General features: G+C 45.7%; 1 protein-coding gene across 5 annotated transcripts in view; it reads left to right on the top strand.

Moving 5' to 3' along the window:
• Zfhx3 (zinc finger homeobox 3) overlaps positions 1-27,478 on the top strand; it is a 246,152-nt gene that overhangs the window by 72,224 nt on the left and 146,450 nt on the right. For 3 of the 5 annotated variants that reach the window (XM_074055740.1, XM_074055741.1, XM_074055739.1), the window contains exons 2-3: positions 13,793-16,560; positions 23,001-23,497. In XM_074055740.1, the coding sequence (XP_073911841.1) occupies positions 13,839-16,560; positions 23,001-23,497 (3,219 nt within the window). In that variant the 5' untranslated portion in view covers positions 13,793-13,838. The remainder of the gene's footprint in view (positions 1-13,792; positions 16,561-23,000; positions 23,498-27,478) is intronic. The other 2 variants (XM_074055743.1, XM_074055742.1) reach the window with 1 other exon arrangement.

Genomic DNA, 27,478 nt, shown 5'->3' with positions numbered 1-27,478 from the left:
TGTCTGCATCATGCTCTTTGAATAGGAAGTTGGAAATATAACACAATCAGAAGAGATCTGTGAGGGCACCCAGCTGAGGCACACCCTTCCTGGGCTACAGCCAGGACCTCCTATGTGTGGTTCTGCCTTTGCAGGGGCTGTCACCTCTTCATGCCCTTACCAATGACTGCATCTTCCAGTGTCCATTCCTGCTTTATTTAGGGACCCCTAGATGCTCCCCATGTATTGCAAAGCTTCTATACTAATGACCATCTAAAGAACTTGCTGTGCCTGTGTTGGCAAGGGACTGTGTGTGTGTGTGTGTTGCACTTTGAAGGGCATTCCTTGCTTGTTTTGTTATGGTACCAGTTCTGGAGCCTGTGCCAAGGTGAACTGTCCATGATGAGCCCACTGTATGGTATTCTCCCTGAGGAGAAGGAAACACGCTCTGATTTTTAGAGTCATTTTGGAGGTGCCTGCTCAGTGAGGCAGACTTTCCTTCACCCAGGGCCACTTTTCCCTTCTCCCTTCCCAGGTTTCCTCATCACCCCGCAAATGCCAGTTGGCCAAGTTATTGGCGAGGACATGTTTCCTCTCTCCAGGAGAGCAGGCTGTGGTTCCCAGGTGCTGGAAGTAGCTGCCACAAGATCAGAGAAAAGCCATGAAATTCTGTTGTCATTTTTATGTATATAGATCAGATCTATATCAAGGAAAACTTAAGGTTTGTGCCTGCTTCTAGCTGCATGCCCAAAACTGTAAGTACAAAGAAAAAATCTGCCCAAATTCAGTTTTCTTGGGTTTGTGCAGCCTTGAACTACAGCAGTTACTTCTGCTATTTAGATGACTGTTCTGCTGATTAAGAAAACTACCCAGTAAGAGTTGAGGAACCCATGTAGACTCTTCTTTCTGCTATGATAGCGAACATGGCTTTGATAATTCTTCCCAAGAGGTAGAAACCCCAGTTCACTTTTGTATAGTCCATAGATGATCTGTCTTACTACCCCAGATTGTATGTAGAGATCTGCTTGGCTTTCTTGATTTCTCTTTTAGTGACCAACTATTTAAAATAGCTGGAGAGAAGGCTATCTCTGTAGGGTAACTTTGGAATGAGAAGTAATAAACCTACCACCAAACACCTCAAAATAGTGAAATACTAAGGTGGAGTACTCAGCATTTGGATTATTGTGTCTTCTGTCTTCCTACTAATGTTTTTAAAGAGGATTCCTGGACAGAGAAAGTAGTCCAGGAATGTCATAGTATGTCATAGTGTCCCTCCTGCCCACCTGACATGCTCAGTGTTGTGCCAGGAGATAAACAGAAATAAATACAAGTTGATTTTTGCCCTCAGTCAGTTTATAGTCAAGTTATAGAGCTAAAAGCAATCAGGATGAAACAGGAGAGATTACTTTAGTGACAGACAGTAAGAGGAGAGACAGAGGAGAGAGAGGTTTGTGGGCTTGAGTGAGTACAGGATTTTATTGCCTAAATGAAACCTGAGCTTGTGCTTCCTAAAGGATGTCTCAGGTTTGGAAGTGAGACATCTTCCTTAAGTGTTAAGGAAGAGAAAGGATATCCAAAGGCTTGGGGCTGAAGGAACAGTGATAAGGATGATGGAGAGAAGACCCTCCTACTTGGAGGGAAGTGAGGCAGATAATTGGTGACACATTAGTCCCTCTGTAGCCATGGCTCTTACACTGTGATTTCAGCTACCACCTGAAATCTGCCCAGGTCAGTGACGATCTGAAACCATTAAATAAAGAATGCTGTTCTGAGTAGTGTGATGAAATCACTTGCCATCCTGGTTTGTCCAGGCTGGACAGGACTCTTCCCTCTGTTGAGCATACCCATGCTGTATGCACTACCTGCGTGTTTGCCACTTAGTAACCTTCTCAGTTATTCAGTTGATTACTTGGTGTTCCATTGCATGTGTTCCTGTAACCCTTATTTTACTTAATAATGGCCCCTAAATATAAGAGTACTGATGCTGGCAATTCAGATAGGCTGAAGAGAAGCGTGGAGTGCCTCTTTTAAACAAAAAGGTGAGAGTTCTTGACTTAAGGAAAGGAAAAAAAAGTCTGTATGCTGAGGTCACTAAGATCGATGGTTGAGAACAGATTTTCCACAATTTCCATGAAATTATGAAGAAGGGAAAAGGAATTCTTGATAGTTTTGCTGTCACACCTCAAACTGCGTAAGTTATGGCCATAGTATGTAATAAGTATTTCATTAAGAGAGGAGAGGCATTAAATTTCAGGGCTTGGTATACCTTAATTTCAGGCATCCACTATTGGTAGGGGTCTTGGAATTGATCCCTGTGGATGAGGGGCACTGCTATCATGCAAGAGAAGATCTTAGAGTGTTTTAAAAACCAGTCTGGAGAGTTTAAATTTTAATATCTTGGCAGATGTTTTTTGGGCAGGGAAAACATTGGATGAACGTGACTTTGGGAAGTTTAAACTGATTTTTCTTTTCTGTTTTTTTGCAGTCAAAGGTGATACCAAATGCTTCTCGAGAGCCTCAGGCAGATAGTGAATAGCCAGTTCCTTTTGAACATGTTGAGCCAGGCTGAGTTTCCAGGGATGGAAAGTTAGCCACTTACAGACATCTTGTGGTCTGCTGACCATATTCAAGTGCTAAGTCTGGAATAGAAGTTTTTGTTTTGAGAGTCCACTCATAATTTCAGTAATTGAAACCACAGAAGTAGTTAAGGTAGTTGATGTACAAAGATAAGAGCAGGGAGCTGTGTGTGTGGGGAAAGTATGATGATGCTTAAATGCTATAGGAGAACCGAGAAGAGGGATTTCTGTGGGTTCCAATGATAGTGAATTTGATTGACTAAGTGGAAAAGTGTATCCTGGAGAGCTGGAGGAATGGGAAGGAGGCAGGTATGTGGAGATCAGAAAGTGAAGAGAGGAGAAGGTTTCCAAGGGTGGTGGCCAGCAGTTTTGAGTGCAGGGAAGATTACAGAAGATTAACGTAGAAGAGGAGAAGCCTCCATCAACTAAGGCTGGGTGATCCTGGAAAGGGGATCAGATCTTGGAGTCATAGGGTCTCTTAGCTCACCTGAAGCAGGTGCCCAGCTCCTGCAGAATGGCTGATGCTGTATTGTGGGTGGGACCTAGCATCTATGTATTTTCAACCCACAGTTGATTTAGTTATATAATGTGCAAAAAGTATTGCTGCACTGTAGCCCTCAGTAATCACACAAGGGAGGGGGAACTCTCCAGGGAGTAGTCAGACTGCTGTTGAGGAAGTGAAGCAGTGGGCAGCATCCACTGTTGGGGAGTTGAGATCTGATGAAGGACTGGGACAGTTAGCTGCGATGTGTGTAGGTGGGACTCTGTCTGGCCCAGGAGCTCATGGAACTTTAGACTTTTATCAGGAGTAAAGTGGGAGGAATTTCAAGTAAAGATCCTATGAAGCCCTCTGATTAATCACTAAGGAGAGGACAATACTCCCATAGAAATAACAGGCAGTTCACACATAGCCACAGCTGGGTTCTGTCTTACTAGCAAGCAGTGTGCATTAAAATGACATGCCATTACTTACCTGCCTAATCAACAACCTTTTTTTTTTTTAAGGAAAGTAATACTCACTGTTGATGAGGGTGCAGGAAAATCGATACTTAGGTACCATTACATGTAGGAGATGGAACTGTTTTGGAGGACAGGTTTGCACATGTCAATCGTAATTTTTGAGCCAGCAGTTCTGCATCTGGAAATGTATTCTAAGGAAATAGGGATGAAATGCTGTGCATAACAGCTAGGTTTCAGAGTAGTAAGGGAGTGTTACCTGGTTTTCAAGGCCGAGTTCACTGTTGTATACCTTGTACTCAACCCTGTAAACCTCAGTATGCTCACCTGTAATTTGGGTCTTGCAAGGATGAAATGCAACATTGTATTCCAGTTTAGTTTAGTACCCTGCCTAGTCCTATTAGGTGGACAGTAATGGAGCTGCGACTTATTTTTATTATTTTGTTTTTCTATGTGTTCAAAGATTCACGGACATTTCTTGCAGAATTAACAACAAAACAAGGGTAATTGTTTAAATATCTAGTAATAGCATTTGGTAAAAATTATGCTGTGTCCAAAGGACGCTGCATCTCTGCAGACATTAGTCAAAACTTATGGCGAATATTTAATGTCATGGGAAAATTGCATGCTAAATTAAGTTAAATGGGCAGCCCATGTAAGAAGCAGGGCATCCGAGATTGATAAAGAAAATCTGTAACTATATATGTAGAGGAAAAAACCCTGAGAAAATATCTTCCTGTTCATGGAGCTCTAGCTACTTTAGCTTTTCAGTTCTTTGTGCGCACCCAAATTTTTTATAATGAGCTCATACTACTTTAACCAGAAGAAATTATTTAAGATAAAGTTAACATCATGAGTCTCCAGATTGAAACTGTAACAGGCCAGATGGCCTGTTTCTACATGGTCTCCTTGTTTTCATTCTGCAGCCCAGTAAAAAGAAAGGATCTTCTGAGAGGGACTTTGAGGAAATTGGGAGAAGCTAGAAAAGTTTTGGGTGCTGTAAACGAGTATTTAAGTGTTGGTTACAATTGGTGTGGAAGATATATGGTTTAACCAAGAGGGTTCTCGGGGATAAGTGCAAATCAGGGTGACTGAGCTGTGTACCTGCAGGGCAGGAGGGACTGTTGAGGCAGGTGGGAGTTAAAGGCACTGCATTAAAACATGGGGCTGCTTCAAATCTGGGGGGGAGGGTCATTGCTTTATGGTCAGTAGCACCATTCAGGCCAGTGGTGTTCAAAGGATGCTGAAGAAAGACCTCCACATGACTCAGGTGGATGCGTAAGTAAGTCCCCAAGTATAGGATATACAGACTGAACAACTGATTAAATTACCCTAAATCCATATTTAGAACACTGTGGAATACAAGTAATAGCTGGTTTGTTTTTACTTTTTTACTACATACATAGTTTTAAAAAATGTGGGGATCCCCCCCCCAAATTCCCCTAAGTACCAGCTCATGTCTTCTTATAGCACATGACACTCAGGCTGGGTTCCAAGACCTGGCTCTGCCTCTGATCTTGTGACACTCCCCCCCGCTCTCCCCTACCCTGCCACCAGTTCTCTAGCCCGCCCTGTAACCAGAATATCATGGTATCTGTGGGTTCCCTGCAGAATGGACTGAGCTAGCAGTTTTCATTTCCAGGCTGATTTATGTTCACGCTGGAAATAGCACAGATGCACTTATTAGCAAACCTGAAGCCTAGGGCCGGGACAGTTCTCCAGACCCTCCAGGTAGTGGACCTTCTGCTGCACGAGGCACCTGTTCAAGCATGTGTGTTCTCTGACCTGGCCACAGTTACAGAATCATCCTGCAGGTTGCTGGGAAATTGCCACCAAGCAGATGGAATCTCACCTATTTACGGTTTAACACTTACTGACTTCTATGCATCAGCAGTAGACAAATGCTGTTATTATATAAAGCACAGAATGGAATTGGATATGGTCTTTCAGTGGATTCCAAGATAAATAGATGCGGTGTTATTTCTTTGCCCCTTGAATGAAGTTTCTACTTATCTTAGAGTCTGGATTACCTTTTTTTTGAAGGAGGAGGGGTTAGTAAGGAGATAGTTTACTCATTGTTGTGCTTTTTTTCTCTCTATTCTGCTTTAGTCTGGATTTGGAATACTTGTGCTGTAGACAGCCCTGGTCCTTTAATTTAGAACAGCTTTTTGCTAAGTTAGGGAAATCTGTCTGAAGCCAGGGTCCATGGGTGTTTTAAGTGTTGTATTGAAATTCTGCCCAAGTTAGAATGGCCATTAACTTGTCTTCTCCAAGCCAAGAGCTCTACCTAGAAACTTCTCAGCCATGGGAAGAGAAAACCAGTTTTGTCTTTTTGACCAGCTTTCCACATAGCTGTGCCAGGAATGAATTTTCCCATAAAGATAAGGATGAGCTTATCAGTGCAGGGTGATTGTGCATATGTATCTATGGAGACTCGCTATGGAACGTTTTATTCTGAACAGTTTCGTTTCCTATTTGACATGATTCAGGTATATAGGAAAGTTGTAAGAATAGAACAAAGAACTCTCCTCCACTTCATCCAGACTCCTGCATGGTAACATTATCTTATATTCATTTCCTTCATGTATATGTGTGCACATATGTACACATATACCCACATGTGCACATATATCCACATGTACATGCCCACTGTCCTACATCATTCCCCAAGCCTTTACCTCTAGATGTGCCCAAGTGTATGTCTTAAAAACAAAGATGTTTTCTCATGGCAGCACTCCACACTTACCCAAATTAGGAAATGAACATGTGTGTGCTTCCCATCTACAGACCTTAGTTTTCCAGTTGTCCTGGGTATGTTCTTTATCGGAGGAGAAAATACCCGATTATGTGTTAGGTTCCTTTGTCACGTCTCCCTCGTCTCCTTTAATCGGAAGCAGTTTTTCGGTCTGTCTTGCTGTTTCATGACACTGACATTTGTGAAAAGCTTAGGACATTTTGTAGACTTTCCTCAACTCAGATCTGTCTGATGTTCCCTCTTGATTAGATCCAGGTTTGGCATTGTTGGCAGGAATGCCAGGGAAGGGATGCTGTGTTCTTCTCAGTGTATCCTGTCAGGAGGCACATGGTGTCTGTTTGACTCACTGCTGGTGATGTGAACTTTGATCACTTGATTAAGGTGGTGCCTGCCAGGTTTCTCCACTGTGAAGTTACTGTTTTTCCTTCTGTAATTAATCAGTGTCGGTAGGAGATTCTTTGAGACTGTAAAAACTTGCATCTATTAGTTTCAGTATCATCGATCCCTTCCTGAATGGATTGTTACTATCATGATGTTTACCAAAGGGTGATTTCTTAACTTCATACTTTTTCCTACATTTATTTGGTGGGTTTTTACCCTCAGGAAGAACTCTTTCTCCTCCTGTGTTTGTTTATTTATTTTATTTGTGTTTTTTCTTGGCAGTATTAGAGTTTGAATTCAGCACTTCCTGCTTGCTAGGCAGGTACTCTACTGCTTAAGCTATGCCTTCAGCTTTTTTTTTTGCTCTGGTTATTTTGGAGATAGCATCTCACTTTTTGCTCAGGCCAGCCTGGACAGTGATCCTCCTATTTTAGGTTTCTTGCCATTGTTGGGATAAAAGACAGATGCCATAGTGTCCAGATATTGGTTGAGATGGGGGTCTCACAAACTTTTTTGCCTGACATGGCATTCAACCACAATCCTCCCAATTTCAGCCTCCCACACAGCTAGGATTACAGACGTGGACCCCTGGTGCCTGGTTTACTTTTTCTTTATAAAATACAGAGTTATGAATTCTTACTTTCTGCATGGCACAGCAGTCCCATGCTCTGTTTTAATTTCCTTACTCAAATTGTCCCAGGTGTGGCAGGTGGAACTCTGTAGCTACCTCTTGTACCATTTGGGCAATCCTCCTCATTCTTTGAGTGCATTCTCCTTACAGATCTCTGGTTCCATTGTGTAAAGACTGGTTACACCAAGTCTCTACTTGGAGAAACATGAAACAAAAACCAAAGAATGTATTCAGAGATCATCAGTTTTCCTGTTGAAGTGTTACAATTTCTTCCATGACCTTCATTTTTCTCCACTGTTTCATTAAGCACCTATTACATTTTGGATTTAGAAGATACATGGGTGAATGACAGAGGGAGCCTGAGTTCATGTCACTTATAGCATAGACAGGTAAGCTGACAGGTAACCAGCCACAGCAGTGCGATGGCCCCACACCATGTGCAAAACACAGGGAAGGTTAAAGCTGATGAAGTACCTGATCATCCAGGAATGCAGAGTCTTATCTCCAAAGGCTGCCTGATAGAACTTCCTGGACACAGCAAAATCCTATTCTCCATTTGCAGAACCAGGGAGCACAGTATTTCACAGTGCAAATAATCCATCTGGGAGTTTGATAATCTTGAAAATGCTTTTCATTTATTTTGGACCAAACTCTTAATTCTGCACAAATTCCCCTGTTTCTGGTTCTGCCTTGAAGTTGGGTAGAAGGCACACAGCTAGTCCTCCTTGCATGTGGCAGGCAGGCTTTCTTGGAGTTGAGGACAGTTGTCTTGCCTTACAGTGAACTCGTCTTTTCTGTGCTCTTGAGCTGTTCATGGTCATCCATTCTGGTGATCCAGTCTGTCAGTATCCCTCCTCCAGGGAGATCATAACAGAATGGATGATAACATTCTTCATGTGCAGATAGAGGAAATGATAGTGCTGCAAACCTGCTAAGTTCCAACAGGTACAGAGCACTACTGTTGCCAAAGGTCACTTGATGGACGTGCTTGACCGCCATGTTGCATTGGGCTTTCACTGAATTTGTAGTCAAGTGAAACCCTTATGTATTGTTTTGCATGAATTGCTACTAATCCGCATCTCTCCCATTCTTTGTTGGTTTAGCCGATTGCTTGAACTTAACTACGGGACTTCATAGTTGTCTTTCTCAGATTTTTTCTTATTAGCTTGGGCCTGTTGATTCAACTGGTCAAGGCCTTTTTTTTCTCTTGATTTCACCATGTAGCAGATCAGTTATTCCCATTAACTATGTATTCTGCACATTGATGTATACACTTGGTCTCATTCTTCAAGTTGTTGATTTAAGTGAATAGAACACAGACAAGGCAGTGTCCTGTGGCACATCACTAGGCACCTGCGTATCAATCTGAGTTGACACTTTAATGGCATCTGCCAGCTATAAAATCATCTGTACTTTATTTTCTGAAAGCTGTTTTCCTATCCTTAATATAAGGAAATGGCAAATTTTGGGGATACTTTATTAAAATATTCTTATACTGCATGCATTTCTCAGGTCAGTGAGTTTTCAGTGAGGCTGTTTCCCAATTTATTTGATCTGAATTTTCTTATGGGAGCTATGGCTAATTCCTCAGGATTCACCCTCTTCCACTAAAGTACTTTTCCAGCAACAGAGGATTCTTTTCTTAATGTAGGAAGAACTTGCAAACTTGCAATATATAATGTACAACACAAGAATTTAATCCAAAAACTAGTCGTTATTGCATTCCCTAGCCTCTGACACATAGTAGGTTCACAATAAATATTGAATGAATGAGTGAACACATTTCCTGGCCTATAGTTTCTAGAATATGCCATTCTTCCTTTCTAAACAAGTCAGGATATTGGACCTGTCTTCCAGTGCTTAGCTATAGCTTCTTCTACCCACTTTATCTCCTTCCATCTATCTGAAGATAACCAAGTGAAAACGGCCACCAGTGCCACACCCAGACTATCTGGCTTTGACATTTAGGAAGTGCAATCTTGGGCATACTCAGTTTTTCCTTCTTTAAAATGAGGATAAAAACAGCACCCATCTATAGTCGTTTACAAGGATCACAATGACATGGTACCCACAAGCATTAACACAATGCCTGTCTCAGTAAGCGGTGGCTTCCATTATGATGGTTTTAACTTTAAATAACCTTGGGAAATAAAGGTATAAGGGAGGAAATGAAGTCACCCATAACCTCATTCCCTAGAAATTAGTGTCATAAAATTTGATATAAATGTCTAATGTTTTTATATGCATACCTATCTGTGTTCCATTCATTTAACATCTGATTATTTCCCCATGTCTGTAAATAGTTTCTTTAAAGAAATCATTTTTATAGCAACATATGGTGCTCTCTACACTGATTTATTTACACTGGCCTGTTTTTGCCCGATCATTTCCATCTTTTCCCCGTTACAAATGCTGTGATGAATAATCTTGTATGTCCATGCACCTCTTGGCTTGTTTCCTTAGGATAAATTCCTAGAATGGAGAAGTTGCTGACTCAGAGAGCACGTGTATCCTGGTAGCTCTTCTGGGTACCGCTGGGGCACCTTTAGGAGGGTGGTGTTTGTTGCTTCTCCCTGGGGCAGGGCCAGGAGGCCCCAGGGACACAGGCATCTCTGCCTGCTGTCTGATGTCTCTGGTGATGCCACGTGGGTCATTCATGAGGCAACAGTTTCTCACTGTCTCTGTTCTCTCTTTGTTTTTCATTCCTTCCCCTTTGTTTCCCTTCTTGGTTTTCTGCCAAACAGCCCCTTGTGAAAGGACTGCCTAATTAACCCTGTGCTAATTAACAATTTAAAATTACACAGTGCGACTGTTCATGTTTAATTCTCTGGGAGCTGAAGCAACAGCAGGACCCCCCTCCCCTTCCTCTCAACTGCACCTCCCCTCCTATCCCAGCCTCCTGTAACTGTTGCATTTTACCCAGCCCTGTCTCCTTCAGGTAATACTATAGAACTGTCATTGCACATCTTTTTAGTTTAAAGAGGGAGATGGATGCCTTGATTAATGGGGACCTACAGGGCAACACTGTGAGTTTTATCCTGCTAAGCAATCTTTGAAAAGTAGAGCTCAATATTTACAAAGATGCAGTGGGCTTGCATCTACAGAATGGGGTAGTAACTTGAGAGATGAGCACAAGTTAGGGGTGGGGAGGAGTCCATTTTTTAAAGTCAGGGTCTTGTTATGTAACCCAGGCTAGCCTTGTACTTGAGATCTTTTTAGCCTCAGCCTCCCATGTACTTGGATTACCGGTTTAAGTCACTCTGCCCAGCTTGGGAGGTTCTTAATGAAGGTGTTGGAACTTTTATGACAAGAGTACATATCAGTTTGGTAGGTTTAAATGCTAAGGAGGGAGGAAGGGAGGGAGGGAGAGAGAAAGGAGAGAGAGAGAGAGAGACAGAACATGTAGGAATGCTAGCCAGATCACTCCTGTGTCTTCCCTTGAACTTTTGTCATTGGAGAGATGTGTTTATTACAATCTATCTGATTTCTTAAGATACTGTGTTGAGTACAACACTGGGGGTTGTGAGCAGCACACCTGGGCATTTAAAGGGAACTTGGGGAAGTAACTGTGGAAGTTGAAGCCAGGTTTCTGTGTGAACCATGTGTATGGGGGCCAGGGTTGGGGTGCAGAGCCAGGGGGTGGGGCCGAGGAGAGGCATGTGAATGCAGGCTGGATGCAGGCTGGCAGGGCTATCCATGAAAGCGTGGGGACCTACTTGGTTCCCTGGCTGCCCTCTGTAACTGAAGATCATTGATTTTACGGGAAACCATGTTTACAGACAGAGCGCTGATCGACCTGCCGAGTTGACTTCTGCCTCCTTAAGTAAGAACTACCTTTTTCTTATTGACTGACTGATAAACAGAGCGAGCTGATGGCTGGCTGGGTGGGAGAGTGGTGGATGCCCCGAGGTCCGTGAACTGCCAGATGGGGGAAGATGAAGAGATTTCTTCATGTCAGTGCTTCCGTCCACATGTCCATTCTCACCCCTGCACCTCCCTGGAACTGAGGTGCTGGGGAGGAGCCTGAGACCATCCTTCCCTGGTTACCTGGCAATACAGGTAACAAGCCCAGACAGGCTGGCAATCTGGTGACAGTGCTGTGCAGTAGAAAGTGTCTCAAGCTTTAATTCCATGTGAAAATGCAGATTCTGGACGTTGGGGTATGTGAGCTGGGACTCAGTGTTTCTCACAAGTTCCCTGCAAGCACTAGTGCCACTAGTCCATGAGCCATCCTGGGCTTATTACTAGCAAGGTTGACAAAGGCTCTGCTTGTCATTGCCCAGATCAGATCTGGAAAAAGGATCTTCTTTCTCTCTGGCATCTTAGTGGGCCACCATCCCTTGTGAATGACTGGGCCCTCGTGTCACCGCCACAGGGTTGGGGTCATGTGTTTTTCAGAAGTAGTTACAGTGTCATCATCTCTTGCCACCTTCTGCTTGGGAGTAGAAAACAAAATGAGGGAGTTTTTTAAAAGTCCCAGCCCTTAGCCAGATAGTTTGTGGAGGAAGAGCACAGAACAAGCAAAGCCCACCAATTAATTGGTAAACGCTTGCAGGTTTCTCTGGCCCAGCCCAGGCTGGAGAAGAGATTGGCTTTGCTGTCGATAAACAAGTCCCTGGTGCAGCATCAAAGCTGTTCTCCTTTATCAATCGCGGCCTCCCCTTCCCGCATGTTCCTGTAACTTACCAAGCATTTATGACATTGATTTTACAATCGGGCTGTTAACCCTCCCGCCCCTTCAGGCCTGCCAACCTTTTTGGCCTGTGCTGTCAATCAGATGTCATCCAGCCAATCAGGAGTATCCTCAAGAAGAGCCTCCCTGGGTTCTCACCTGTATCCCCGCTAAGCCTTGTGAGAAGTCCCATTCCATTTGCCGTTGGATTTGGCTTAGTGTAGTCATCTCAGTTTCAAACACACATGTCTTTTCAAAGGCACACAAAACTTTATTGTCATGGAGACTTGAGGTTATAAATTGGAAAATAAGTGTGTGTGCATGTGCATTTGAAACAAATCACATCACATTCTTCCCAAAAGCGATTTCTCCTGAGGCTTCTGGTAAACCTGCTTTCTCCATCTTTTCCCGAGGGGGAGCTGTTGGCTCACTGTGCAGTCAAGAGTCAAGAAATGAAAAGTGAATAAGATGGGGGCTGGAGGGGATGGAGGGAGGCCAAGGCAGTCCAGACCTTCACCTGCTGCCTATGAATGAGATGGTGGGTTCTGCAGGAAGGGGAAGTGGAGGAAGGATGGCCAGGGATCTGTTGGACAAAGATCACAGCCATGCAAAGTGCTGAGTTGCCTGTAGGAGCAATGCAGAATAAATGTTGCCACAGGAGCCATGCGGCTGGTGAGCTGTTGCTGCCTTCCCCAGGGACTCGAGGTCTAGGAGGGCAAGTTCAGCAATGTGGCACTTTGGAGTCGGAAACGGAAAAGCCCCAGGGCTGAAGGACAGCTGCTTGGGTAGCAACTAATAACTAAGAGACAGGTGTGGAACTGGGGCTTGCTGAGCCCAGCTGCTGTCTCGGCTCGCGCTAAGATCCTTGATAGCAAAAACCACCATGCACATGGTGAGCAGGCTCTCTTCAGACGAGGTAGAGCTGCTGGAGGGGGAGTTGGCAGATTGATAGTCTGGCCAGTTCTTACTAGAAACATGAAATTCATGCTTTGTACCTACATATTTTTAGTCTGAAGCTAGCCAAGTCCCAGCCCAGGGAGCTGTCCTGGTTGGGGTGGAGGAGATGGAAATTTGGGAACCTGTCTTCTATTTGGTGGTGAGTCCTCAGCTTTACTGCCTGGAAAGTGAAACTGATGCTTTTGGGACCTGGAGGTGGGGGATGCAACCATAGGCTTTCTTGAGGACTTTGCATGCCTGCCCCTCTGAACCCTTACAGTCCTCAGAGACCTTCTTTGAATTTCTAGATATGTGCCCAGAAAGAGCCATAGCAGTGATTTCTCAAAATTACCGAGCATATCCTAGTTGTCATCCTCTTTTTGTAAGCTCCACACTTTCCTCCTCCTGTCCCTTCCTGGTGTTTGCCTGTCCTACAGACAGTATAATCAGCCAGGGGTGACTCTGAGTGGACTGTCTGTATGCAGTAGAGTCTCAATTCTGTGACCTGATTGGGGGCTGGAGAGATAACAGCCCTTCTCTTTTCTGTCACTTGGCTGCCTGGTCCTGACTTGAGGCTGTGATGGCACAGAACTGCATTTTGGACTGCTGTCCAGGGATAGAGCAATAGGCAGTGTGAAGTCAAAAGGCATGCTCCTGATCCCCTTTTCCCGTGCCCCTTGCTTATGCTCGGACCCGGCCGTGATGTCCATGTTGCTGCTTGCCCTCTGTGTGGGCATTGTCCCCCAGTCTGCCCTTTGCCTTTGGGCTCTATGTTGTGGGTGTGAACAGAAGCCTCCTAGAGCACTCCGAGCACGCGGGGACCTTAGCCTCGGCCCTCCTAACCTCTTTCCTTTCTCTCTCTCTTTTCCCTCTCTCCCTCCTCCCCCCTTGCCTCTGCCCTTCAGGTCCGATCTGTACTGGGTGCAATGAAAACTCCACGCAGGCCTTACCATGGAAGGCTGTGACTCGCCCGTCGTCTCGGGGAAGGACAATGGGTGTGGTATCCCTCAGCACCGGCAATGGACTGAACTCAACAGCACCCACCTCCCTGACAAACCCAGTAGCATGGAGCAGCCCACAGGCGAGAGCCACGGGTCCCTGGACAGCCTGAGGGCCCCCTTCAATGAGCGCCTGTCGGAAAGCAGCTCTGCCTCAGCTGGGCCCCCAGCCGAGCCTGCCAGCAAGGAGGTCAGCTGCAATGAATGCTCGGCCTCCTTTGCCAGCCTCCAGACCTACATGGAGCACCACTGCCCTGGAGCACGCCCAGCGCCACCCCTGCGAGAGGAGAGCACCAGCGACACCAGCGAGGAGGGCGACGAGGAGAGTGACGTGGAGAACCTGGCCGGGGAGATCGTCTACCAGCCGGATGGCTCTGCATACATTGTGGAGAGCCTGAGCCAGCTGACCCAGAGCGGGGGCACATGTGGCACTGGCAGCTCTGTCCCCTCACTCTTCTTGAACTCTCTCCCCGGGGTGGGGGGCAAACAAGGGGACCCGTCATGTGCTGCACCCGTCTACCCACAGATCATCAACACTTTCCACATAGCCTCATCCTTCGGGAAATGGTTTGATGGCTCAGACCAGGCTTTCCCGAATACCTCAGCCCTCGCGGGGCTCAGCCCCGTCCTGCACAGTTTCCGCGTTTTTGACGTGCGACACAAAAGCAACAAGGATTACCTGAACAGTGACGGTTCTGCCAAAAGCTCCTGCGTATCCAAAGATGTTCCCAACAATGTGGACCTGTCCAAATTTGATGGCTTTGTGCTCTATGGCAAGAGGAAACCCATCCTGATGTGTTTCTTGTGCAAACTCTCCTTCGGGTACGTCCGTTCATTTGTGACCCATGCGGTGCACGACCATAGAATGACTTTGAGTGAAGATGAGCGGAAAATTCTTAGCAATAAGAACATCTCCGCTATCATTCAAGGGATTGGCAAAGACAAGGAACCCCTTGTAAGTTTTCTGGAACCAAAAACCAAAAACTTTCAACACCCTTTAGTTTCCACAGCTAACCTCATAGGCCCCGGACACAGTTTTTATGGTAAATTTAGTGGCATTCGAATGGAAGGGGAGGAGGCTCTCCCAGCTGGCTCTGCCACTGGCCCTGAGCAGCCCCAGGCTGGTCTCTTGGCCCCCAGCACCCTCTTGAACCTTGGCGGGCTCACTAGCTCAGTCCTCAAGACCCCCATTACCTCAGTCCCCCTGGGGCCTCTGGCTTCCAGTCCTACCAAATCCCCAGAGGGCAAGGACTCTGGGGCAACTGAAGGAGAGAAGCAAGAAGCGGGTGATCCAGATTGCTTCTCTGAGAAAGCAGAACCAGCTGAGGAGGAGGAAGTGGAGGAGGAGGAGGAGGAGGAAGAAGAGGCGGAGGAGGAGGAAGAAGAAGAGGAAGAGGAAGAAGAGGAGGAGGAAGATGAGGGTTGCAAAGGACTCTTTCCAAGCGAGTTGGATGAAGAGCTGGAGGACAGGCCCCCTGATGAGTCTGGGGCTGCGGCAGGTGGTAGTAGCAAAAAGGACCTTGCTCTCTCAAACCAAAGCATTTCTAACTCCCCCTTAATGCCTAATGTGCTCCAGACCCTGTCAAGGGGCACAGCTTCTACTAGTTCTAATTCTGCTTCTTCCTTTGTTGTCTTTGATGGTGCGAACAGGAGGAATCGTTTAAGCTTTAACAGTGAGGGCGTCAGGGCCAATGTGGCAGAGGGCAGCAGGAGGCTGGACTTCGCTGATGAAAGTGCCAATAAAGACAATGCCACAGCACCAGAACCAAATGAAAGCACAGAGGGCGACGATGGGGGCTTTGTCCCCCATCATCAGCACGCTAGCTCCCTCTGTGAGCTTGGGGTTGGGGAGTGCCCCTCGGGGAGTGGTGTGGAGTGCCCCAAATGCGACACGGTCCTGGGCTCCTCCCGTTCGCTGGGTGGCCACATGACCATGATGCACTCTCGTAACTCATGTAAGACACTCAAGTGCCCCAAGTGCAACTGGCACTATAAGTACCAGCAGACGCTGGAGGCACACATGAAGGAGAAGCACCCAGAGCCAGGGGGCTCCTGTGTCTACTGCAAAAGTGGGCAGCCCCACCCCCGGTTGGCACGAGGCGAGAGCTATACATGTGGTTACAAGCCTTTCCGCTGTGAGGTGTGTAACTACTCCACGACTACCAAAGGCAACCTCAGTATTCATATGCAGTCTGACAAGCATCTCAACAACATGCAGAACCTGCAGAATGGAGGGGGGGAGCAGGTCTTCAGCCATACTGCTGGGGCGGCGGCGGCGGCAGCGGCGGCAGCTGCAGCAGCAGCAGCCAATATCAGTAGCTCCTGTGGGGCCCCCTCACCCACCAAACCAAAAACCAAGCCCACGTGGCGGTGCGAGGTGTGCGATTACGAGACCAACGTGGCAAGGAACCTCCGCATCCACATGACCAGCGAGAAGCACATGCACAATATGATGTTGCTGCAGCAGAACATGACCCAGATCCAGCACAGCCGCCACCTGGGCCTCGGCAGCCTGCCCTCACCTGCGGAGGCCGAGCTCTACCAATACTACCTGGCCCAGAACATGAACCTGCCCAACCTGAAGATGGACAGTACTGCCTCGGATGCCCAGTTCATGATGAGTGGATTCCCGCTGGATCCTACCGGGCCCATGGCCGCCATGACGCCTGCTCTAGGTGAGGCTGACCGTGTATTTGTTTGTTTTAATCCTGGGAGTTTTGTTGGGGGAAAATGGAGAATAGGCTAAGGTGGTGCTGTTGATGGGGTTGACGTTTATCTTGAATTATTTTGTGGAAACAAGAGTGTCTTACAATCAAATGTTCTCCCCCAAGAATCTCTTGAACTCTGTGTGTACATATGGAAGATTTTATGCATTAAACAGAGCTATGATTGTACTCTGGCTATTTAGGGCCAGGATTAAAACTTTAAGTGTTTCCTCTAGTTTTTGGCTTATGATCAACTTTTCTTTCTGTTCCCATTCTTTCTTTTCTCTCTCTCTTTCTCAATTTGAAGAATCGTCATAATCACTCAAAACTTTTGGATTCTATTAAACGTTTATTGAAATGTACAGGAAACTGTAGCTGGGACAATCATCTCAACAAGAGGAATAGGGACAATTATCTCAATAATTTAGATACAGATAATCATCTCAATAAGAGGAATTTGGAAACCTAGCATACCTTACTCAGATAACCAAAGGCTGGTTCTCTGCTGAGCTGGGAACCACCCAGAGAGATTTCTTACAGCTCTCTGTGTATTTATGAGGATCCTGATGAAAGAGACATGTTCTTTTTCTTTCTTATTTTGGATGAATTGTTGGTGATTAGTGTAGTTGGGAATTAATTAGGAATTAAATTGCCTTGGGGATACTGTAATGAGTGGTGTGATAGATGAGAAATAAATAAATTGTAAAATTGTCTATCAAAGAAGGCTAAGTTTTAATAACTGTTAGATGCTGGTTAATGGAGTCTTTGTTGCCATGAGAAACAAAGAAGATGAGTTGACTATGTCCAGACACCAAGTGTTGTTAGTTGGCTTTCTGTTGCTATAATAAATACTTGGGATCATCAGCTTATAAGGCAAAAGGGTTTGTGTAGCCTAACAGTGTTGGAGGTGTGAGTCCATGGTCAGTTGGCCCTATTGCTTTTGGGCTCATGACATGCATTATATTGTGGTGGGAGCAAATGGTGGAGAAAGCTGTTCATCTCATGGTGTCTGGAAGTGAAAGGAAGAAGAAGAGGAGTGGCCAGGGTCCTAATATATCTGGGGACCAAGATTTTAGCATATGGGCCTTTGGCAGACACCCAAACCATCACACCAAATCTTACCAACTGGATTAATATATCTAAAATAGGACCAAGAGTATGTATAGATTTGGATGTTGAAAAATGTGGGTCTGTAGGTAGAAAGAGTCATGACCACTTTTGTGACAGCTGCTTTAGCAAGAAAATGTACAAAATGGTTTTATGAGAGGCAGTGTGATGGTTGGGCCATCACAGGTAGGTTGTGACCCTACCTGTGGTGTCTTGGATGGGGCCCTGCCTGGCCCTTCTATTCTCTGACTCTGCCAAAATAGCCCTCTTGAAACTTGGCCTAAATTAAGTGGTATCTCATTACTAACAGGGGAATAGTTGTTCTCAGAAACGAAGTGTGGGCAAGTGCCTTTGTTTTGAGATGTCAGGGGCCAGACCTCACCAGTTTGCAGGTGTTTATTTGTACTGTGGTTTAGTGCTAATTGTTGCTAATTGTTGCTCATGAGCTGTACTTCAGAGCGTTCAGTTTGTTCCCTGCATTGTACTTCACTTTGAATTCACAATACTTTAATCTTGTTTTCCATTTTGAAGCATTGACCTGCTGATCCTTTCTTATCAAATGATCTGAAGATGTTTTTCTGACTGGTTAATCATGGAGGCATAGGAATCCATTATCTTGCTTTCACTAGAGTGAACTGTGCATACTGGGGGATGGGCAACATTACTGTTAGGAATTTAATTTTTTTTTTTTCTTACGTTTTCTAGTGTGGAGACTTAAAATCCTGGGAGGCAGATCTTGGGAGTAAACCATATATGATGTAGGTGGAACAAAGGCACAGAAACTGGATTAGTTCATATTGGGTCAAATTGAGTTCTTTTAAATTACCTTTAAAATGAGCTTGAATTGAGATGAGAAGACATGATTTGCTTTTCCACCATCATGCAGATCATCCTGCATTAGCGTGGGTGTTATGGCAGGTACAAAAGAAACAGAAAAGCAAATGCCTGTGTTCTACACACACAAAGAGCCACACTTTTAATTAATTAATTAATTAAGGACATGCTGGGGGGTTGAACTCAGGACCTTGTGCTTGCTAGGCAGGCACTCTACCACTTGAGCCATTCTGCTAGTTCCACACTTTGTTTTTTTGGGAGATACTGGGGACTGGACCCAGCACTTCATGAATGCTAGGCAAGTGCTCTACCACTGAGTTATACTCCCATCCCACACTTTAATTTCTTAAAGAGAATACAGGTCTCCATTCCAGGACCATATCCAGCTCAGGCAAGAAGGGCCCATGAGTTTCCATGCCACTAGTGTTGGGTGAGTTGAGTCTTTGGAGACCTCTTGTGCCTTCCTTGAACCATAAAATCTGTTGAGGTGAAGGGAATCACAGATGCTGTATGCTGGAAGTTTGGGTGGCTGTGGGGACTATAGGAAGTATTCAAAGAACTTGGTGTTGGATGACCTCCAAGGAAAAACAAAATCCACAAGTGAGAAGAGCCATAGTTTCCAGGTCTTTCTGCAGCTCTCCTGATTGTTTTTCTCCTTGGACCATTTATAAGATGGCTGCAGGTATTGTTGGATATTATTGCTTTTGTGAAATATACTCCTGCTTACAAAGTTGCTGTTCTGGTGCTTCCTTTGGCAGAACCTTCTCTCCAGCTCTATCAGGTGGTACTGATTCTGGGAATACGTCTTTTCTGGGGACTTTAAGGAGAAGAGTGATTGCACTCCTTGGTCTGGTCTGGTTTGGTTGAATTTGCCAGAGTTTGGACACAGAATATTAGACTTGAGGCTCTATGAACAGTCCTCCAAACATCCCTTTAGAGCCTAGAGTTTGGCACAGTCCCAAGGGAGGGGTCGTTTGTGGGGGCATCTGTGTGTTTCCAGGCAGCCACAGAACACTTGCATGGGTTTAATAGCTCCAATGCTTCTGCCTTTGATTCTAGAATGTGATATAAAATCCACGAGCCTCTCTCTCAGGTGTGAATTCCCAGTTAGTTGCATACGGGTGATGGGAGCCTACTCCTTTCCAAGACCGTATATCCAGTGCCTTGAGTGATGACCTGTTGGGCTCTTTCTTAGAGGGGCTGTCCTCCTAACTGCCTGAATTGAGTGAGGTTCCTCTGCTCCCCAGGGGCTGAGTCAGCTCCTTGTAGATTTGTAGGATTCTAAAACCCTGGCATTGTTTCTCTGCAGAGGTGTAGTTCTGGAAGGGAGTCTTGGCTTGTCTATCATCCTAACTCTTCTCATCTCTCCTCTGTCCTGCTCGGGATTTGCATTGCATCCTAAGAGCTTGGTATGCAAACACAGACTTATTTTCTGTGCTTGTTCTGAGGATTTAGAATATTCACCCCGGCATCCAGCAGGTGACAGCTGAATTTCTTTTTAGAGCAATATTGATGTGCTGAGGTTGAACTTAAAAAGTAGGGAAGATTTGATGCTTCAGGTGGTTGGCTTCAGAAACAAATATATGTTTGCTCCTTGTCTTACCCTACGGCAGTTTCTGCTTTGACTGAACACTGGTTATGTTTTGTGGATGTTGTCTGGCCTTCATCCCCATTAAGGGATGGAGTTGTGCACTTTTTTTTTTTTTCCTTTCTCTCTCATCCTAAAAAGAATGTCATAGTTATGGTTCCTCTCACCAGGGGAGATGGCAAGAGAGACAGCAAGCAGAGAGCTTCCTAAGCCTCTGGAATGCACAAATGTAAGATTTCTGGCTTGTTAGACTATCCATAAACTTCAAATGTGCTGGTTTTGCTGAGTGGAGCCTGTACTGATTGATATTTTCACTTGAGGTGCAGTGTAAATAAAATCATTTTAAAGAAATGATATCTTTATGAGCCACTAACTTGGGTTCTAATCAGTCATTTAAAAAAAAAACCCTCAATCCAACCACATATAAAAGGTCAAGTTTAAATATCAACTGGGGGTTGGGGGGCAGATCTCATGGCTCAAGTGTGCGTATGTTTAGGGGAGAAGCAGAAAATAGAAGCCAGTGCTCAGACTTCTGAGTCTGTTGTGCTTGTGTAGTAATGGAGGGAAGGCTGCTTTTTCCCAGGCTTCCTCATGATGCAAGTAAGAGTTTACTGTATTAATTTACTGCAGGTGAAGGTGTGCCCGTGCCTGGTTTATGTAGGGCAGTGATGGACTGGAAATGGACAGGAGTAGGTAGGGAGAAGGACTCTGAGCTGCCCCTCAAGTTTCACCGTCCATATTGGTCCACTTCCTGAAAGTGGCTGTCTTTGAGCCTCATCCCTACAATGAACACTTGTACGACTTTGCAGTGGGCTAGGCACTTGGCAGAGGGTCAGCAAGGATGAGGCTGGACCTCTGCCCCAGAGCAACTGCATGCACCCTGATAGGGATGCCGACTATGCTGTGATCCTGTATGTGGTTGCTATAACTGATCCAGTCTGTGGTACATCTACATTTCACACAGTGCAGAGGGAGACTGTCCTATTGGGGAGACGGGGGTGGGGAGGCGCTTTGATAGGTAGGAAGGATATTAATGAGAGGGGACATGGTGAGAAATAAAGAGATCATTCCTGAAATCTTTGCTTTAGAGTTGCATTAACTCAACACAGTAGCTACATACAAGTCCCTCATGGCAATCTAAATTTAAATTAATTGCAATTACAAATTCAGTTCCATAGTGGAACATGAGCCACATTGCAAGTGTTCTTTAGCCACAAGTGGCTGGTGACCACAGTCTTGGGCAATGAAGCTATAGAACAACTACCATGGTGACAGAAAGTCCTGTTACTCAGTGCAGTCTTAGGTGAATCCTGGGTCCAATTTGGATTCTTCACAGAGGTTCATTATTGTAGACTAGCTGTACTCATCTCCAGTTAGGGGACTGTGGAGTTTCAGATTCTATTATAGCTAGTGAGTTACACCAACCTATAACTTTTCCTGGGTCATGAGAGAAAGACCAAATTGAGATCATTCAAGAGGTTGTGGTTGAATGTAAACTAGTATAACCACTCTGGAAAAAAATTTGGAGGCTTCTTAAAAATCTAAACATTGATCTACCATATGATCCAGCAATACTACTCTTGGGGATATACCCAAAAGAATGTGACACAGGTTACTCCAGAGGCACCTGCACACCCATGTTTATTGCGGCACTATTCACAATAGCCAAGTTATAAAAACAGCCAAGATGCCCCACTACTGACGAACGGATTAAGAAAATGTGGTATTTATACACAATGGAATTTTACGCAGCCATGAAGAAGAATGAAATGTTACCATTCACAGGTAAATGGATGGAACTGGAGAACGTCATTTTGAGTGAGGTTAGCCTGGCCCAAAAGACCAAAAATCATATGTTCTTCCCTCATATGCGGACATTAGATCAAGGGCAAACACAACAAGGGGATTGGACTTTGATTACATGATAAAGCGAGAGCACACAAGGAAGGTATGAGGATAGGTAAAACACCCAAAAAACTAGATAGTGTTTGTTGCCCTCAATGCAGAGAAACTAAAGCAGATACTTTAAAGCAACTGAGGCCAATAGGAGAAGGGGACCAGGAACTAGAGAAAAGGTTAGTTGGAGAAGAGTTAACTTAGAAGGTAACACACATGCACAGGAAATCAATGTGAGTCAACTCCCTGTATAGCTATCCTTATCTCAACTAGCAAAAACCCTTGTTCCTATTATTGCTTATACTCTCTCTTCAACAAAACTAGAGATAAGGGCAAAATAGTTTCTGCCTGGTAGTGAGGGGTTGGGGGGGTAAGGGAGGGTTGGGGGAAGGGGGGAGAAATGACCCAAAGATTGTATGCACATATGAATATAATAAAAAAAGAAGAAAAAAGAGGTTGTGGTTGGCCAGGTATAGCGGGGCAAGGCTGTAATCCCAGCTACTCAGCCCAGGCAAAAAGTTAAGTAAGACCACCCCCCCACCCCGCCACCACCTGCCATCACGCCAACAAGCTGGGTGTGGTGGTGTGCAAGTGTGGTCCCAGCTATGAGGAGGCATAGTCAGGAGGATCCTTGTCTGAAGTTGGAAGAAATAACTAAAGCAAAAAGGGCTTGGGGTGTAGCTCAAGTGGTAAGTGGTAGAGCACTTGCTTTGCAAGTGTGAGGCCCTGAGTTCAAACTTCAGTACTACTTTGAAAAAAAAAAAAAAAGATACGGCATATAATTTTTCCTAGGTGTCCTTTTTCCTGAGGATGAAAAACATAAAGCCTTGTATAGACCATAGGAAAGATACAGACATAGCAAGGCCACTTGTAATGTGGCCTTGTTTTGCTGGGAGCCGTGTTGAGGGTGGTGGAGGGCTGGGTGGTGCCTTGGCTGTGGCTGTGAGCCTGGCCTTTGACTCTCTTCTTCTGTCCTTCCCCACAGTGGGCGGTGAGATCCCCCTAGACATGCGGCTCGGGGGTGGGCAGCTGGTGTCGGAGGAGCTGATGAACTTGGGTGAGAGCTTCATCCAGACCAATGACCCATCACTGAAGCTCTTCCAGTGTGCTGTGTGCAACAAGTTCACGACGGACAACCTGGACATGCTGGGGCTGCACATGAACGTGGAGCGCAGCCTCTCAGAGGACGAGTGGAAGGCTGTGATGGGGGACTCGTACCAGTGCAAGCTGTGCCGCTACAACACCCAGCTCAAGGCCAACTTTCAGCTACACTGCAAGACAGACAAGCATGTGCAGAAGTACCAGTTGGTGGCCCACATCAAGGAGGGTGGCAAGGCCAACGAGTGGAGGCTCAAGTGTGTGGCCATCGGCAACCCTGTGCACCTCAAGTGCAACGCTTGTGACTACTATACCAACAGCCTGGAGAAACTGCGGCTGCACACAGTCAACTCTAGGCATGAGGCCAGCCTGAAGTTGTACAAGGTAATGCCAGCTCCTCAGGGACCACATGCTGTCCCTGCACAGGGCGGACTGAGTACCTGGGAGGTGGGGGAGGACTCTGTCCTGGACCATCTGGTTACTGGGAGGCCACCTGGTTGGCAGGGGCTTTGGCATCCACTTCTTGATGAAGCAGCTGTGATGACAGCTTCACTTAGTGACCGATGGTTCTCCTTCTGGGGTGCCCCGTTTTGGAGGCACAATGCCATGCCATCCCTCCTCCCATGTCTCTGCCGTTGGCTTCTGTGAACCTCTCCTTCAGCCTTCTTCTTCTCCTTTCCTATTCTTCATTCTTTTTTTCTGTTTCTTCTGTCTTGGATGCCCCTTTGGGGTGGTTCATTCATTCATCTGTTCGTTCATTTATTTATTCAGCCAACACGTATACCTTGAACACCTTCTGCATACCAGGCACTGTTCTGGACATGTGCCTTACATCAGTGCAAAATTAGAACAACAACAAAATTCCTGCTCTCATAGACCTTCCGTTCTCTTGGTGGAAGATGGGTGACAGACACAATGAATGAATTACATAGTAGGCCGGAAGGTGGTAAACACTATGGGGAAAAATTGGGTCAAGTGAAGGGGGCCTTTTGCTTTTTAGTTTTCCCTATGCTTCCTATATTTTATGTCTCTTTTCCTTCTAATGGTCTTTTTCTAGGCTTCTTCCATCTGCCTCCTTTCCTTTCCACTCCTTTCTGCCCCCCACCCTCAATTCTGAAGACAGTGACAGAGGAGGAGGAGCTCTGGATACTGTAAATAGTCCTTTCACTTGCCTGGCAGGATCGCTCCAGACGTTTCTATTGATTTTCGCTGGACTTAAAGCCTCACCTTTTTCTCTAATCATCCCATAATGGTTTTCGTATGAACAATCAGGTACAAATGGCCATAAATCTCAGCCCTGTTCCTTCCATTCCCCTTGCCACTGTCTTCCCATTCTCCTTCCTTTATCGCCAGCTCTCCTCTTTCCTTTCACACTGGTTTCACACCTGTGGGCCAGTGTTTACTTTCTGCTGACCCTGAGCTAGTGTAATCGCCTGTCTACTCACCAAGTTTTTAAATGGAGACTCCAAGTAAGGAAGACTTCTGATCTCTTGCCCACACTGGCCCCTGCCTGTTTGATGACTGTAATTCATTTTATGGTTACTTGTTCTCAGGATGGTGGGGTGGGGCTGTGCACCATGGATCAGAAACCATTTTAGGGGAGGGAGGAGAAAGCGAAAAATGTGGGTAGTAGGGATAGAATGTTCTGGAAGTGACTTCCAACTCTAACTGCGGTGTACTGGGGAAAGTCTGGACAACATCTTCACAGTCTTCAGTGAGTTTGTGCCACCATGGAAAGAAAGTGCTCTTTGTAGTCAGGGCAAATTAGAGGTCTGAACTGGCCACAGGATGGTGCCCATGTGGCTAAGAAAGCCTGATGGAAAAACCAGTGTAAAAAAGAATTTCCGAAGGACCTGACTGAGTAAAGTTTGCACAAATGGCTCATCATGGTCATTGAAATCTGTATGCAGTTTCAATAAAGGGTCATCTAGAGGCTGGCCGCTTCCATCTGATTCAAAAACAGCCCCCTAGACTATGAAATGCACACAGTGATGACAGGTGCTCCATGTTACACCTTCCATGTGGCCTGAGTATTGGCTAAGAGTCTCCCAGGCACTGGACTTTGCTTCTAAAAGCCCTGGAACCTGGAGAATTCACTGAAAATGTCCCCTTTGGTCCCCCAAACCATGCTCAGGGATGCCCTGGAGCTTCAGGGAGAGGCATTTTATGGGGGATGGGGGAAGAGGGGATAGGAAGGAAACAACTTATTGGTGTGTTTCTGCATTTCTAGCTCTGCTTGCCTTACCCTCCTGGACCTTATTTATTTTTTCTTTTTCTCTTTAAGGTGGAGGATATTTGCTTAAAAAATACAGCAGAAGTTGAAGGGTCTTAAGTGTTGAGATGCAGGGTAGAACATGGGAACCAGTGCCTAAAGGAGAGGTGCCATAATAATGTGTCTGGCTGGCACATCCCTGGGGGGTGACCAGCTCCTAAGTTTCAGTGTAGAATTCCCTGCATCAGGAGCCAGAGGTCGTTAGTCTGGTCTCATTAGCCCTTGGGTAATGAATGTCCCCTACTTATTGAGGCTCTTCTGTGGGGGGTGGGAGCTCTCTCATCCACTGTAGATGACACAGACAGGATTATCATTCCGGTGCTGGCCCTGAACCCTTTTGTCTCTCAGTGTGACTAAGATAAACCTCTCTTGCCACCAAGTGGGCTTGCTCTCACTGGGTTCCGTCAGTTCCATGGATTTGGGGTGGGGCTTGAGCGGTTTGAGTCACTTTTTCTCTGGGCCCTGGTGTGGCCTGTAGTAAATGGAGATTGATTGCATGTTATTTTTCCTCTTGCTAATGTGATCCATTAGGCCGGCACATGCATAATCAGTTTAGAGCACAGTTAACTGGGTGTAATCGAGTTCTTTACTGTCTGCTAGAGAGACCGCTCCAGATGCAGCTGATCTGAGGAAGGCACTGGCCCCTCACTCACAACCCACCTTGCTCACCCCTCCCACCCCACACCATCCCATCCCATCCCATCCCAGCTCCCTGGTGCAATTTGTTCACAACTGGCCGCAAACACCCCGACATTGCTTGCTACTGCATCCACTGAAGTGGCCATGACGTGTTTGGCTTCCCAGCACGTCTCCCACTTCCCCTCTTTCAGCTGAAGCTCTATTTCCCTCCTCTTCCCTTCACATTGGAGGAGACAGAGCTGCAGTCTCAGGAGATATAGGCAGTGATGTGGCTTTCTGGTTTGTTATGTGACCTCACATCCAAGGGCACTGCCTTTCATGTCAGAAATGCTGGTGTACTCGGAGCATCCCTACCTTGAAAATCCCAAATCCGCAGCACTCTAGAATATGAAACTTTTTGAGCACCAGCGTGATGCTCTATGTGGAAAATTCCACACTTGACCTTCTGTGATACAGCATAGTCAAAACGCATGTGCTTTAAAAATATCATGTCAAATTATCTTTAGGCTGTGTAAATAAAGTATGCATTTTGTGTTTCAATCTGGGTTTCATCCCAATTATATATGTACAAATATTCCAGAAGCAGAAATAATATTCAAAATTCAAACCACTTCTGGGTCCCAAGCATTTCAGATAAGGGTACTACTATTAGGACTGAGCTTTCTGGAAGTGTGGGGTGAAAAATAAACTTTTCTTTTTTTGAGGTACTGCAGTTCGAATTTAGGCCTTTACACTTGCTAGACAGTTGCTCTGTAACTTGAGCCACGCCCCCAGCCCGGTTAGCTTTACGTTTTCAGATAGGGGCTCAAGCTTTTGCCCAGCTGGCCTTAGACCAGTATCCTGTACCTTTCCTTCTGAGTACCGGACTTACAGGCATTAACCACAGTGCCTAGTGGTATAGGATGATTTCTCCCCTGACATGAGACTGTTGGGTCAATCTGTAGAAACATGGTAATGTTATTCCCTTTTTGCCTGGAATTGTCTAGTTTTGATTGTTGTGTGATGACAGTTTTTAAAACGAGATTAATGTCCAATGTGTGCTGCTTCCTGGCCTCCTGGAAGTCAAGAGGTGGAAGGTGGAGAGGCAAGGTATTGGATGGAAGCTCCAGTTCCTTGGACTCCTGTGTGACCAAAGTGTGCATGTTGGACTGCTTAGATGGCTCTGGTCATCCTCTCATGGCCACACATCTGTGACCTGTCACTCAACATCGTGTTGACAGAGGCTGCAGAGATGCTTGGAGCCTGGGCTCTGGCTTCTGTGCCTAGGGACTCATCTTAGCCCAAGTGAAGGTGTGTTGTGGAAAAGGCACTTGTCTTTCATCAGGGTGAGCTCCAAGAACACATCCACATTTTTCACCCCCCCTCCACCCCACACACACTTTTCAGTCCCTATCTCCCACAGAGATGTGGGGTGTGCGTACTTGTGTCGATGAGGGCAGCTGCCAGAACTGACA

The sequence above is a fragment of the Castor canadensis genome, chromosome 15 (genome assembly GCF_047511655.1).
Source record: "Castor canadensis chromosome 15, mCasCan1.hap1v2, whole genome shotgun sequence".
NCBI lineage: Eukaryota > Metazoa > Chordata > Mammalia > Rodentia > Castoridae > Castor > Castor canadensis.
Note: the sequence above shows the minus strand (reverse complement) of the source record. Positions and strands in the feature narration are given on the sequence as shown.